Source organism: Mercenaria mercenaria, chromosome 3 (assembly GCF_021730395.1).
Source record: "Mercenaria mercenaria strain notata chromosome 3, MADL_Memer_1, whole genome shotgun sequence".
Classification (NCBI taxonomy): Eukaryota; Metazoa; Mollusca; class Bivalvia; order Venerida; family Veneridae; genus Mercenaria; species Mercenaria mercenaria.
The window spans coordinates 93,520,709-93,537,540 of NC_069363.1; the positions used below are offsets into that span (position 1 = coordinate 93,520,709).

The 16,832-nt window shown below is 34.9% G+C and overlaps 1 protein-coding gene across 1 annotated transcript; it reads left to right on the plus strand.

Moving 5' to 3' along the window:
- The first annotated feature begins 8,765 nt into the window (after positions 1–8,765).
- Positions 8,766–15,480, plus strand: LOC123524004 (perlucin-like protein). The gene is made up of 5 exons (XM_045301861.2): positions 8,766–10,580; positions 11,191–11,270; positions 11,742–11,841; positions 12,337–12,549; positions 12,808–15,480. The coding sequence occupies exons 1-5, from the start codon at positions 10,262–10,264 to the stop codon at positions 12,816–12,818; spliced, it is 723 nt and encodes a 240-aa protein (XP_045157796.2). The 5' UTR covers positions 8,766–10,261; the 3' UTR covers positions 12,819–15,480.
- The last annotated feature ends 1,352 nt before the right edge of the window (positions 15,481–16,832 follow it).

Below are 16,832 nucleotides of genomic sequence, written 5' to 3' on the forward strand. Positions count from 1 at the left end.
AGACCCATCGTGAAAATCACCACAAAAGCCGATAATACGTTTGGCCAGGTAAATCGGCTGTCGAGACTGTTCGCTAGTTTTCGGCCTACTCCGTATTTCAGGCCGATGTCTAACCTTTCTTCGCCAATGTACCGTTACATTAATACTTTTGATCATATAGATTTAGGGATATTTTTAAGTCTAATTTACAGTTATTACAAAGAGATTAGAAAATAGAAACCTAACTGGCTGTTGGTGGTTTAATCAGAATACCATTTATAACGGTATTCTCAACAAACACATTATTATAAAAACCAAACAATGACTTTCCAAAAGTAATTTCTACTTTCTTACAATCAGGTGGAAACTCGTTTTTATAATACTTTCTTTGATGTTCATGACTATGAAATAAAGATTTTTAGTAGTTTTTATGTAATCAAATAACTGCACTTTTATTATTATGTCGTGAGCGGTGTCCAACTAGCTTAGAATTTTATGCCAGCTCGAAGATCGAAATTCAACTTCATAACTTATCGATCCTAAGCTACACCTGAAGATCGGAAAACGTTAAATTGCAAAATAACTTTTAATTTCGGGCCAGCTCAATGGTCGAAATTTATAATATTCTAAAAGCCAAATTTCGATCTCGTATTGAATGAACAGTCTGTTCCAAGATTGATATTGAAATGAAAAAGTCAAATATCGAGCAAGCAATTAGTGTCGAGCCATCTCGAAAATCTTACTTCAAATTTTGAAAAGCTGAATTTCAGTATAAAGCTGAAACTGCGATCTGCTTAAGATTCAAATATTAAAATTCGCGCAAGATCGGATATATCAAAATTCAAGTTTTTATGCCCCGGCATCTACTGATGCGGGAGGCATATAGTGATTGTCTTGTCCGTTCGTTTGTGCGGACATTCCCACAGATGGACCTTTATTGGGTATTTCTTTTGTTAAAAAGTACCCAATATACGACAAAAAGTACCCAATAAACACTAGGGAATGAATAGAATTTTCCGTTACCTATTGTTCTCTGTACCCATGTTCATTCGTGGGCTCGGACGTCCGTCCGTACGAGGTTAACCAAATGGGACCGTTTCGTCTAGCATCAATACCCCTTACTAGAATGACCTGATACTAATGCAGATGTAACCTGTGATCATTCCTCATCTTCAGACATCACCTGACCTCAGTGTGACCTTGATCTTGAACTTGACCTCGTTTTAGACTTAGGTTGCTTTGTATCGACAAGGATGCCACCGGGGGCACCAAGTGTTTATTGAACACAGCTCCTTGTTAAAAATCTAAATAGATTATTCTCGGTATTATATTTCAAGCATGCTCGAATTTTCAAAGCAATCGAATTTAAAATATATGTATTGAATGTGAAACTATCTTTTAAACAGCCAGCTTCCAGGAAAACCTTCTACTGGTGTCATATGAGAAGTCATGGTCGTGACCCCTTTCACGGATACTCGAACCCACGACCCCTGGGTTGAGCGACCGACACATTATTCACTGGGCGACCACTCCCCTCAAAATATTTGAATTTCGGTCATCCTGCTGGATCTAATTTCAATTCAGCCTCGAAATTCGACGAATTCTTTTTATTTTAATTTCGATTTCCGGGTATGTGCAAAATTCAATGTAAGCGAAATTCAGCATCATCCTTTCAAAATTTGAATTTTGATTTCCTACTTCTAACTTGCCCAAAATATGCCGCCTAAAATTTCAACGTTTCTTTTTTAGATTTTGAACTTCGATCCTCCAGCTGTTTAAAATTGACTATTGGCTGTAAAGAAATCATATTATGGAGCGTTCACTAATTTATAAATCCGTACATGTGTGCAGTTTAGCGGGTGAGAAGATATCAGTCTTTACCGTTAAGGAGCTTAAATTCCGTAAGAATTGACGGAAACATACGAGAATGTTCGAGTCTTTCCGATAAGGAAAAAAAACCTATACTCATCTGCAAAATGCTTAAAAAAGACCATTTCTTCTTCACCTAGAAAACTGAAATTAGTATGAAACAATAGCTAAATGAATATAGATTACTAAGTCGTTTGCAAAGGTCTTTAAGCACATATAAGAGTCTATTTATTTTTTGTTAAACAGAAGAAATTTCAGCAAATTATCCATATTTTACTATATTTCTAATTGTAGGGATAACGCATGTTTTTTCGTGTTATAACATCTGCAGAATCCCGAGGGATTGGTTGGTGCCCAAGCCCGTCTGCAGATGTTATAACACGAAATGAACATGCGCTAACCTTATTCTAGCATAAAACTCGTAAAAACTGATAAATGAATACAATGTCACTCAACGTCATTAAATTTCCACGAAATGCGCGGGAATCTCTTAGTTGTTTTTTTACGTTGACGTCATTTCGTTTTGAATTATCCCTTTTGGGGCCGAATGACGTTTACGCTTTGCCATCGAACGCGCATATATAAAAAGATGTTATAACAGCACGCGAGCGCGAGAATCTCTCTGTTAACACACGTTTTCTCTCCTGTTAAAACACCCCCGAAAAGTGACAAGAACAGCAGTTTTATGCTAGAATGTAGATAGACAGACATAAAGTATACGCAAAAAAGACCATTTTCTTTTAAATTCATTTTTGAAATAAGATATTCATAAGAAAGACAATGCATTGAATATTATCACATCGTTTGCAAAGTTAATATAGCTAAAATACGTTTTCCGTGAATTTAAATAAAATAAAGGCCTCCTTCTTTGCGCTATATAAAATATTTTCACTCGTGTGAAAAATCGATGGGTCTAATTTTCCCATATGATTGTAATCAAAATGGATTTATATCAGTAAGTACTTATAGGATTTATTTGAAATTTCATTATTGTCATTAGTTTGACTGAGCCAACCAGGGCAGATAACTATAGACTGATTTTATGTCAAATTACCTCCCTTTATTTCAAATTAAAATGGGTATATCTCCGTAACTAATGAAGATACTTATCCGAAATTTCATTCATGTCAACAGATTAATTTGGCAGATCCTTCTTTTGTTCACTTACAATATTTTTTTAATTACTTTCCTTTTACGTTACTATAAATAGCTTATATTTAGTAACTTTTTTATCATTGGCCGTAGGGAAATTCTGAGACCACTTCTGTGGTACAACATGGATGGTACCTCCAATTTTTAGGTGTATTTTGACATATCTGTACCTTGTAAGAATTGTATTTTCTTTTTGGTTAAATTTCTTCACTTTGTTGTTACTGTCCTTTGGACTTAGATATTTTTTCTGAGGACCTTCTTGTCCTCAAGTGTAATGACAACAGGTGAGCGATATAGGGCCATCATGGCCCTCTTGTTTGTGTATTAACGTCTGCAGGCGTTAATACACAAAACAAACGTGTATTGTCGCTATTCTTGCATAAAAACACTACACGACGACTGAATGCATAAGTTTCATACGTGATGACTTTACGATTCCGGTACATTTTTAGTTACCATTCGGTTGTTCTTGGAAACGGTAAACATGTTTTAAATATCCACAACCGGAGCACACATAACGACAACGCTACTAAAAGCGTGATTTGAAGATTTGAAGATTTTTGAGCATCTTATTTTTATTTTTAGTTATTACAAACGTTATATTACACATAATTTTGCACATATCTTAAAAAATTGATTAACAGGAACACAATTTTAAAAACAACAACTTTACATTCAAATTATTTTGAGTACGAACACACTTAGAGTAGGATGAGTACGAAGCTAGTGACTAGCTTCAGAGTTTTATTATATGAATTCTGCGAAAAATCAGGTAAAAACAAACCGACTGATACTAACAAAAATCATTAATATAATACCTAAAAACGGGCAATAGCACAAGTTACACGCGATACTTATCATTTATTCACAGTTATTTACAATAACTGAACAGACGCTTTGTAAAGGGAGTAAACTCTAAGAGAAGCTAGTGCGTACATTGATGGGGGAAGTACGTTTGGGGTTGGAAACTGATACAGCTAAACATACTATGGATTACATTGTATCTATAATGCTACAAGAAGAGGTTATTATGGAAGAAGCAAGATGCAGATGCCAAATATCAGTCTGCGCAGAAATACATACATGTACATACGTCCCTGGCAAAGCATTTCAAAAATAAAAATCATGTATTAACAGCACGTGAATTGCCTTGTTTGCACACGATTTTTTTCCCGTTTATACATGGGCGGATTCAGTGAAAAAAGTAGTTATTATGCAAGAATGCAGAACAATGAGTTTGCCTGCTACTGTTGATATTCCCCAGCTTGAAAACATCAGAAGATGTCTTAGAGAAGAATCTAAATACAGGGTTGTGCAAATGGAAGAACTACAACTGTTTACATGGCTCGCAAGTACAATCAAATGCTTTTATTTAAACAACCTTATCATGACAATGGCAGGGCCGAGGCATCAAACAATATCGACTATTACAAAAGACCAGAATACATAGACACAAAAGTTGTGGACCTTCCAAAGATAAATTCAAACAATTGCCACCTATAGTAAATACGCTGTTGGAAAATGTACATATTCCAGAATCACCAAAAAAAAAAAAAAGGGAGATTCAATGAAATGGTCATACAAGACTGCAGAAGTGGATCGAACTACCAGACTTATATTAAATTAATGCTTTATGCAAAAGCTAATTGCATAAACACTCCAGTTTACATTTTAGAAGTAAATCAAGTCGAAGAGTCAACCGTTATATTTAGGAGTGAAGGTCAACCAAAGAGTGTCATAAAGCATGTAACGATGTTTATGTCACCGGTGAAGACATTCTTCAGAATTGGTCATCATATCTGGGAGCTCAAGAGCCAGGCAGCAAGTGTTGCTGGAATTTACATAAAGATGTTAAAAGATATGTCCATAAGGGAGTAACTGTAAGGTGAATAAAAGGCTGCTTTAACTGGCCATTGGACATAAACATTTGAAACATGTATTACACTATTAAGGTAATTAAGATCAAATTAGAAATAACAACCACTTAATTTCACCGTGAAATGTACCTATCGTAAGTTTAGAAGTTCAATAAAAACAAGCAAGTTCCATGAACTTAGCCTTCTCAGACCGAACCCTGCAGAAATGTACACATAGATGTGTATATGATAAACATATACACACACACACGCATATATAAACAAAGTAACACACACAGACAATAAGGACAAATAATAAAGCAAGAAAAGCAGCTAGGCACCGCCTCAGAACAGTAGGTGAAGCCGCTAGCTGGGGATTTAAAAGGTGAAATGTTCGCAACACGACAGTTATAATTAAATGAATTAACCCTTGTCATACTGAAAATGACTAAATCTGCCTTTGCGACCAATGTAGATCATGATCAGCCTGCACATCAGTGCAGTCTGATCAAGATATGTACTGTTCGCCATTAAGTCAGTATCTTTTTGGTAATCACCCCTTTGTACAGTTAATGGTACCGTCCAAATTGAAAGATGGACTAGTTCATTATATACATTTGGCAGGATAAGGGTTAAGAGGCTGCGTTCTGGGAATAGAGCTATTCTTATTAAGTGCACGCGGGCCCGGAATATTGTCCACCTTGAGGAAGGTCTTCTTTTCTCATGAGCGTGCGTCAAAGTCGGCCCTGAACGGATATTTGCAAGTTTTCGTTGCGGTGTCTAGCCCCGTAATTGCTCAAGAAACTTGGGTGCGACCGGGTGGTCGTTTTAGAAAGGGCGGACGCCCACAGCGCCCAGGTTGTGACCATCCTAGGAAGACTCATGTTTCCGAGCAGAGATGGGCTAGTGTAGATTCCTTAGTCGTAAAAAAAAAACTGGAGTCCCACTTGGTAGTCGTTGTAAAGGGGGTCCATGCATGCGGATGCGACATACTTGACGTTCTCTTCAACAGGCGTCAAAGTCGGTCCTGAACTGATATGTGCGGTTTGCGATTCGTGTCATCCGAACTGTAGAGAATAGGGTCCACTGGGCGCCAAATGTAGAGAGGGCGACGCCGATAACGACCAGGTGGTGGCATGTCCTGGGGAGACTCTTGTTTCCGAGTAAGGGTTTGATCAGGAAAACTCTAGAAAACGCCCTTTTGCCTCCAGCAGTAGATTCTGTGGGCGTAACCGTAGAAGAAACTGGGGTACCTCCGAGTGGCCGTTGTAGAAGCGGTCCGTGCATGTGGACGCGGCATATTGACCACCCTGGGGAAGCTCTAGTTTTCTCGTGAGCGTGTGTCAAAGTCGGTGCTGAACGGATATTTGCGAGTTTTCATTTCGGTGTCCAGTCCAGAAACTGAGGTGCAACCGGGTGCCGTTGTAGAGAGGGTGGACGCCCACCACGCCCAGGTGGTGGCCATCTTAGGAAGACTCTTGTTTCCTCTTGAGCTGGTATCAAGTTTGTGTATGCGATGCACTTTGAAATCAGATAGATTGTATTGAATTAATCTCCAGTTATTTGTAAAAAACTTGTTTAATAAAGGTATTACAAATAAAAAAGTTTGAAATTATGTCCTTATTAGCGGACATAAAATTTGCACTTTCAATTTCTTTTAAATAAATAATGTTAGCATTGGCGAGACGTGATGTTGGTGCTGTATGCTGATCTGTAACGACCGAAATGATTGAAATCGCAATAAGTTAATATTGCAAAATTCTTGTTATTATGAACCAACATGTTACTTTTTAAAATTTATGCTGTTTATTGCTGTGTAATAACACAGCACCAAAATATGTAAACCTTTTGTAATTATGCCTTCTTTGGACGCATGCCGTCTGCATACTGAAAATCTTTTGGTAAAGCAATATGTAATTTGTTTTATTCTAATACGAAAAATACTTTGACATCATGTCGACATATTACAGGCGTCGGGAAAGAGTACTACTGCTGTAACATTTGATCTACTATTTCAAACGAAAGTCGTATTACTCTTAATTCAGACACAATGTATATTCTATTAGGCACGTAGAATAACTCACTAGACATCTAAGCACTCCCAAGTTATTCCGCGGGACGTGTTACTTCCCGTATTTTAACATTGTTAAGACCTACTACATTTGGACCTTTCGTATTGTTTTGATATGTTAAAATATAGTTATGCTACATATTATTTCATAAATAAACAACCCAGCTATATATATGGTTCAATGCATCCTCAAGCCCTAATCACAGTAGTAACAAAGATTATGTTAATATTGTTGATAGTGTATGTTGTTTGTAGTTATAACATAATTTAATATACCACATTACCTTCCAGTGGATATCGATGCCGTTTTTGTATTTGGTGGTCAAAAAATGAAAAAAATCGCATGTTAAATCAATGATTAAATTTAAGCTATTGATCGATGAAAGTATCCGCATGACGCTATTGTTGGACTAGTATTCCACTGCGAATGTTAAGTTATTTTATTCTTTCTACTTTGCTAAGAAACTTAAGAACAGATTAAAAAGTTACCTACCGTTGTTCATTTTAATACTGTAAATACATATCGGCTTGTAAAATATGACTTTTCAGCTGAGTAAATATATTAGAGCAAGGAAGTTTAATAACCTAATATACTTCAACATCCTGAACTATCATTGTCCCCGTATACCTTAAAGTGATTCTTTCTTCTCAACAGTCAGAAGCGCATTCTCAGGTCCTTCAGACCTTTGATTATAAACAGTTTTTTTTAAATTATTTAGCATGTGGGGTTGGGGAATAAAGTGTTTACAAATGTTTTTGGATGTTGTGCCCGTACTAATCTGCTCTCTGCGAGTTATATTCAACATCTCAACATGAAGTGTAGGACGAATGATTTTAAATACGACGTCTTCTATGTAACCGTGTCGGAGAACGTTTGACCCGCCCGAGGATCAAACTCACGAACTCGTCAAGATCCAAGGACCAGCTTTCTCCGGTGCAGATCAGAGGAAATAACATGTTCTCTAACCAGTTCAAGACAGAATTGTCTATGGTATGGTGTTGTTGAAAAAAAATAAGATGTTTAATTAGGAAATTTTAATTTTAAAATAAACTGTATTTTTTTGTCTGCCTTTAGATAATGAACCATTTCTAAAAGAATGGTTTGATTTTTTTTAAGAAAAGCACCAATGGAGGGAATAATTGGGTAAATGCTCTTAATATTGCTTAAAGTTATCACGTTTACAATATCTTTACCCAATTTGAATAACGATTCTTAAAATGTGAAAAGGAATAGAATTTACGTAGAACAGTAACACTTGTTTGAAGGATTGTTTCTTGAAGCTTTGCTAATAGCATATATTGTTTTGTCAAAAGAGAAACTAAAAATCCATTAGAATCTCGCTTAAATTCTTTGAAAGTTACTAAATAAATCATCATGTTTATCTAATATTCACAAAAACCATCGATGTCTATAGACGTTGAAATCAGTTACTTGAATAATTCATCTTCTTCAAAACATATATGTAGTATTCGAGACGCTTCTTATTTGTTGTTTTAAGAGTTAAGGTAGTATGACTCATAATAAATCATTACCCAAATGTAGTTGTATTATTTAAAAGAAACATATTACAATAAGGAACTGCACGCCGAAACGTTTGTTTTCTTTTCTACGGAATCCATGCAGTCGTCGTTGATATTTCGAAGAAGACGGTTTTGACATTCATCATCGTGCTTTCGACTTTCGAGTGTGTAAGTTGAAACCATGTACGATGTTGAAAGTCGAAAGTACGATGACGAAAGTCGAAAGCGCTATGATGAAAACACGAAACCACGATGGTGAAAACGCGAAATGATATCGCGTTTTCATCATCGTAGTTTTTACCATCTTAGTTTCGAGTTTTTACCATCGTGATTTCGACTTTCACCATCGTGTTTTCGACTGTCACCATCGTAGCTTCGTGATTTCGACTTTGAAATATAGGGTTCCGAAATATAAATATCATTGGTCCAAACGGAACACCGTAAATAACAGCAAAAGTAATGATAAAAAATGTTGTAACTTGCAAAAAATGCAAGTTCATAAAATCTTCACTTGCAGCTTGATTTCACTTGCATTTCACTATGCAAGCTTAAATACGAAACCTGGGGCTGCATCTTCCGTTTATAGGCATTGATAATTGAATTCGTGCATATCTTCTAAATGGCGGGGTATATTTTTTTCATTCGAAGTTTACTCTCGTTTCTCAAAATTACAGCTGGTAAGTCACATGATGTACTGGAGATTCGTTCATAGCTGAGAGCAGAATAATTCCAAATTATAATCTGGCACATCTATGTTGTTTTTTTTCAACACAGATAGAACCCGCAGATAGAACATCACAAGTACCTCAAGCTCGAGCTTGCAAATTCGATTCGATGGAGAAGATGATCGGTTTAGTGGCAACTGTCCTTCTCCAACTTTTGTCAGGCCATGAAAACCTATGACTAATTCAATTAAGAAAATAGAAAATATTCCCTTTTAAAAATCCCACATTTTCTTCTGTACAGGGATAATGATTATGCTATCGTACGTGTTCGGCATCATTGAGATATTACAAACTGATGTTATTTGCTGCGGAAACTGTTAAACAAATTCCTGAAGTTCTTATCGGAATAATCGAGAAACTGAATGGAATTTTACATGAAGAACCTCTGAAAGCACAGATCACAAACAGAAAAAAATATGGTAGACTCGATTTAATTGTCTGATTATTAAAGGTAATGAAATGAGCAAAAACGTAATTGATGCCAAAGATCTGTCCAATATTTAAATGACATTACATTCCTTCATTTGAAATTAGTAAAATAGTAACAGTAATTATGAAGGTAAAACAGTTATAGAGTCCATCTAAATGAGGATAAGTTTAATTTACACTTATATTTAATAACAGTAAGTAAAGGATAATGCTTAGTGACTGTATTTTAAGGAAATAATTCTCTTAACAACTGTTACAGCTCACGATATTTGGAAGCATGCAGTTGTTGTTTTTTTTTACCATACCCTTGTTTTCAAAATTGCATTGATCCAGGGGTGACACAATCAATATTTCCAAAGTAGCTCCGATATTGATAAAGTATTTCGGCCGCCAGGCCAATCTTGCTTTTAACATTGTCTATACCGTTTCTGTCAGAAGCTTTAAATATGTATAAGAAGTGTCGTTTGAACTTACATACCTCAGATCTGCGCGGATGTTGATCGTTTAGCGTCGTGCTGTTAGCAAATATCCTATTGTAGGCAAACGCTTTCAATCGTGAGATTTCAATTTCATTAGCGAGCTTTACTTATAAATTAATAAAATTAAACAAAACAATTGTGCTGGAAATATGTTTCCGTAAAACGTACAAAAAAGACGATATGAACGTCACTGCGTATAATGATGTTTATTTATCTTTCTTCTTTTCTGTTTTATTTGTCAGTTTTCAAACAACGTTAACTGTTGTTTTTACAAAGTTTGGTCGAGATTTGATTCTTGATGGCTTCCGATGTGTAGCAGACGACACCATTTTTCAAGCAGAAAATATTTCAACATCTGTTGAATGTGCTAGGATTTGCTACAAGAAAAAATCATGTCATGTCATTTTTTATCAACCGGATTTACTCACCTGTATCGGCTGTGGTGGGGTTTGCAGTGGCGTTGAGATCCTAAGTGGCTCGGCATGCGTTGTACAGGATCGTAAGTTTTAACTCTTTAATAAGATGCGATTTGCGTTTTCGTTTTCTTATGTTATTCACCAAACCATTTTATTCCGATGGGAGAAATGTTTGTGGTTTAAGCCATGATTAAATATGTTCTGGGATACTTGTGGATAATAAATGTATAGAGAAAAGTAACTTGAAATTTTACCCATTCTTTAAATTTTGATTCACCTAGCAAAGAACTATTACAGGCTCTAAAAATGTGTTAAAATTATGTTTCCAGTACCAATCTAGCATCTGTCCTGTTTTAACTTCAAGTCAAATCGAAGCGAAAATGGTGCTTATTTGCGGCATTATGAGCTAAGTTCTGTGCTCAAGATTTCTTGCCGGCGATTTGTAGGCAAGCGGCAATTATAACTTTTGTCATATCCGCCCCTGAACATTTTATCTTGGTGTTTGTGTACAACCTAACTGCTTTACTTAATGTCACTATGGCCGCAATGTTGACTTTACAATGCTCTTCATCAATGGAGGAAATAAAGAAATATATATTATACCTTGAAACTCAGACATAGAATGTTGAAGTAATTAGGCCAAGTATTATATTAGTTGTTGAAATCACCAGATAATATTTACTTCAATTGCAGAATGTCCTCGAAACTGGATTCAGCACAGATGCAGGTGTTATTTCTTCAGTTCTGATAAAAAATCATGGACAAATGCTTTGGTATTTAAAAAAAATAAGAAATATTTTCCTGATGATCTATAATATTAGTTTAAAAAATTCTGTAAAAAGATCGGCTGGGATTTATAAATCGTTATTCTACACTATAAATTTATGCAATACCAAAAAGGCATTTTTTTCCTCAATTTGTTTTATATCTATTATATATCTGCTTTAAAGACAATTGGGACAGTTGACAGGCTACCTTGTCGTTCAGTATCAATCACCATTGCAATGATTTCCTCTTACAGTAAAGAGACATCTACCACTGCAAATATTTAAGCAGAGTTTTGTGAAATTGCTGCCATTAGCATTGTTTCGTGTAGTTATAAAGCCATGTAACTTTCAGTAGCAGTAATTGAAGTACCTTTAGAGACGGTAATTTATTTATATAGCTCAACAGTGTTTAATAATAGCTGCTGAGGACTGAAAAATCAAATGTAGTTAAACCCTAATTTTCACAAATGTTTACAGGAGGCATGTAGAGAAAAGGGCGGAGATCTTGTTGAGGTTAACGATATCATGGAACACCACTTCTTGATGTCAAAACTCCCGCATTGGAATTACTATGAATGTAAGCATAAAGGTTTCTACGACTAATAATAACGGTTTTAAAACATTGAACTCGCACTGGAATATTATATACCTTATCTAACAGTAAAATGCCCCGTATGAGTTTCAGAACAAATTATATAAGTTAGATTGCCTAACAGAGTGCCGAACTTGAGACCATTATAGTACGTGTAGTGTTGTGCTCAATATTGCGAGATATTGTTGTTTGACAAGTTTCTATACTGATTACGCTCCTGTCGTGTGAAGTTTTCTATAGCTGACACCATATCGGCATAAGATACTTGTTAATATTAAATTTACCGGCGCATTTATTCATAAACATAATTTTACATTTGGATTACCTTCTGTGTTGTGTTTAAGATACATAAGAGATCTAGTCGTCCTGCATTAGGTGGATTAATCCGGTCTAAATGTGCTCGTTTCATCACACACACACACACACACACACACACAAAATAATAATAATAAAAGAAGGCAAACATTTCTTTTATTTCAGACGAAGTAGGGTTTTGGATCGGTATGACAGACAAAGAAAGAAATGACAAATTTGTCTGGATATCATCTGGACAGATTCCTACTTTGCCCTTGTGGCATCCTGGCCAGCCAACCCATGTTTGGGACGAGAATTGTGGGACTTACCTTAGGGACAAATGGAACGATTTAAAATGTGAAGAAGAACTGCCCTACATCTGCGAGCGTACACTTCAAGGTGTGTGTTAAAATATGTTTACTTGAAACATTATTGTTTAAGGTTTATGTGTTTTGTTTTAGCCAATGTCACATCTTAGTCGCCAATTATCACTCCCATAAAAGAATGTGTTGTATACCCGATATTTTGGAATAAACCTGCTGTTATTATCGTTTCAAGTTGCGTTTCAACAGGACAGAAAATCTGTGTTAATAAGGAGAAAACCCCCTTTATATAAAATACCGACAAAACATAAATCTTGTGTATCCTTTTTTTCAGTTGACGTGTAGTTTTGCAGAAAACGAAAGAAGAAGAATAAAGAATTTATCAGTCAAGTCAATATATAAACTGCACTTGGACCGTTATATTCAATTCTGCCTATTGTTTTGCTATATGAAGCTTAAGTAAAATTTTATTGTTAATGGTCTTACGAAACTTCTGTTATTGACCCTTTGTTCATCAAGTGTTTAGTTATTACATAATATATTGTTATACACGGGAATGTCTTACAAAATGTAAAAGGCAAATGATTACATGTATATAAGAAGAAATTAACAGAGATTGCATTTTTTGTTTTCTTATAGAGTTTGAGATATCTTGTATGAGTTAACAGCATCTGTAGAACACGGAACAAGTATTTATTTTAGCTAGGACAAATATTTTGCGATGTATAGCTTCTTGAAGATATGCAAAAACATTCAATAGCTAGGTTTACTAATTATAGATAATAATCGGTCGGAATATACAAACGGAAAGTTCTGAAATTTACTCATTAGATTCTGTCTTAAATTGTTTGAAAGTTTATGATTAATTTATCATTTTCACTGCTAAAAATAACGCTGTACACAGAAAAAGTCTATTTAGATAATTTACTTGAACACTATCCTTTCCTGAAACTCTAAACAAAGATGTACTTAACACGTAGTTGCGTGTTTTTTGTTTGTTTGTTTGTTTGTTGTTTTTTTGTTTGTTTTGTTTTCAAGATATTATAGCACAGTTTATAAGCTCATATATAGTAAAGTATATAATTCATATATAGCACAGTATATTAGCTTATATAGAGTGCAAAGTATAAGCTCATATATAGTAAAGTATATTAATTCATAGATAGCACAGTCTATTACCTTATGTATTGATCAGTCTATTAGCTCATATATCAAGCTCCAACTCTTATCTGTACAGTAGATTGTTTGAAAACTATGATCGTATATGGGACAACCTAGATCAGGTTATTAGCTTAGTAGGGGGTGTACGATGTGCCGCGGATACTGTTCTGCAGGTGACAATTTGACCGCAGAGAATTTGCCCTGCACATCTGATTGATGCAGTGAGATGTGCTATTGCTTGTGGAGAACAATTCAGATCTGCTAAACCGTATAACAGGCCGCTATTACTGAATTAAAATGCTGTTCAAAATTGGACTATAGCAACATCACACGAGCAATAAATGAGCAGAAAATGATGCTTTGCACTAATATAACAGTAAAGAACTTGATCGTGCTATATATATGCTACATTGCTTTTTTAAAGCATACAAGAACAATTGTAATGTCAATTTTGTTAAATGTTGTAATAACCGTAAGCATTATGTTTGTATGTATGTAGGTAGGTAGGTTGGTATGTAGGTAGATAGGTTGGTAGGTAGGTAGATAGGTGGTGGTAGGTAGATAGGTATGTAGGTAGGTATGTTTGTAGGTAGGTAGGTAGGTAGGTAGGCAGGTAGGTATGTAGGTAGGTAGATAGGTTGGTAGGTAGGTAGGTTGGTAGGTAGGTAGATAGGTTGGTAGGTAGATAGGTAGGTAGGTAGGTAGGTATGAATCTATCTGCGTGTTTCTGTGTATACATATCAAAATAATGTAACTTCTGATATTTGTTTTATTACCGACATGACAATTTTTGAAAATCATGAAATTTTTAAAAGATAATGTATATTTAAATTATATATTGTTGCGGGAAGAGGAGTTCAATGTATTAGGAAAAAATGAAGGAGGTGTTTCTTTCTCTGCTTATTTAATATATGATATATCTTACGAATATACAAGAAAGATCTTTTTTGTTGAAATTCTTTATTTGAAAACAATTTATATTAGCGTTTAAGATAATTATCTTTTATTAAAACTGACACAGATCAAAACAGGTTACCAAATATCATAAGATCTAAAATGACAATTTATAGATTAATTTCAGAAAGTATAAACAAAAGGGTAGACCAAGTAGTTAATCCAGTCACAAATACAAAAGCTATTTTATAAAATGAGATAAGAGACATTGGAAATAATTTCATTAACTATCAAACACTCTGAACTATATTTGAATGACCGAACAGTTATTTGAGAGAGAGTTTTAAGTATTGTTACATGCTTTTTGCGTTGTACATGTGATTTCGTAAAAATACCAACCCCAAACCTAATCTTTAACTTTGATTTGTATGGGGACATGTAATGTCAGAAAATATAGGGATTATGTAATTTATTTACTACATGATGTAATTTTTACCACGTTCTGTTATTAGTATTAGATTTCTCTTAATGGGTCTACATAAAAGACATGCATACCATCCTGTTTCTAACAAAATTTAGAACAGGGCGTATATTTGTTTCGTTTATGACTTTTTTAGGTAAAACATATTTTTCATAATATATGCAATTAAATTATTAAAGATTAGGTTTTGGGCGAAAATTCTGTTTTCATTTTTCTAAACAAAATATATTGTGTTTGAATGAAATCAAATAAGTTACTTTAAAGGTTACAGAAACATTCATTTTAACTTTTAGCTAAAGAAAAAGATCATGAGACATTTATCTGACTTGAGTAGCATTAGATTCAATGATGATATTAAGCATTAAATGTTGTGTAATAATGATTTATTATGACGAAATAATATAGAATTTTGAACTTGACATCTATTCGTTTCTTTAATGTTTTTTTTCAGAATTAAAACATCGAAAACAGTGTCTTTTTTATCCTTCTTTTCAAGCTCTGTTACACCTCAAAATGGTAGCAACGCATTTTGGTAGTCACTACCAAAATTCGGCCGAGTTTTGGTAGCGACAAAGTGCGTTGCAAGGGTACATATGATGTGTTAAGGATCATGGAATGGAACGCATTTTGGTAGTTTTTTCTACATTAGGGGCTGTGCTCATTTTACATTACGCACAAAAGAGAGAGGTAAAATGAGGGAATGTCTCTTATAAAAATGGTGTGGGAGGGGGCTCGGAGTACACCTCCCAAGATATAGTTTTCGTATAAAAACAACTAAAATGCAGATTCCTGAGCGTGTGAAAGGGCTCTCAAATTGTTGGAGGGATAGTCCAACGAGATTTTTTTAAAGCACGAAATGTTGATTCTGCAAACGAAGTATGAATGTGAGGATGGCACATGTGTCCTCAACCTAGATATTTATTAAAACATCCCACATGGACATAAATGGTGAATTCCTGTGCGTATTTTAGGGGTCTTATATACTTTTAAAGGTATTATACAACCCGTCTTACGTGACCTTATCTCGTGAATCTCCTGAATTTTAAATCTCAAACAGTCTATACTTAACTTATAGGCGTTTGTGAAACTTGTCCCAGGGTCATGCGAACGACGCATCAAATAATTGTGGTGAACAGTTGTGCCAAGTTCCTTCAATATCTCTCGATGTATGTCCAAGTTAGAGTTGCATTGACCTCTCTCACGTGTGTTCCAATTGTCCTGTTTGACTGAATCTAGGGCCGATATATTTTCAAGGTCAAAAGTTCAAAGTCGTATGAGCGACTAAGTTCCATCATAACTTTCTTTGAAATAATATCGTCTATTCGTCACAATGTACTCTTTTTGTTAATCATGAGATTATTATTAATACCGTTTCGCGTTGGATGTCTACATATCCAACGCATTTTGGTACTGCATTTTTGTAAATTACCAAACTGCGTTGAGTGCAACGCATTTTGGTAGTGACTACCAAAACTCGGCCGAATTTTGGTAGTGACTACCAAAATGCGTTGCTATCATTTTGAGGTGCAACAAAGCTCACTTTCCCCCGTTAGATATTACAACTTTAGGACTTTATCAAGGCTGCAATCGGGAGAGCTTATTTCAAAAATGCATTTAGTAGTAAGTCATTATTAAATTATTTAGATTTCAACAAAAGGTTTTATACAAGTTATTACATCTTTAAATGGTACAGGTGATATATTATTAACAAAACATGAAGCCAGAAAATTACGAGTTATTTAGTACGGCGGGATGAATGTAAAGTATTTTGAGAAAATATATATTCTGTGCCTTAGTCTTGCACATGTTGTAAAGCGATATAG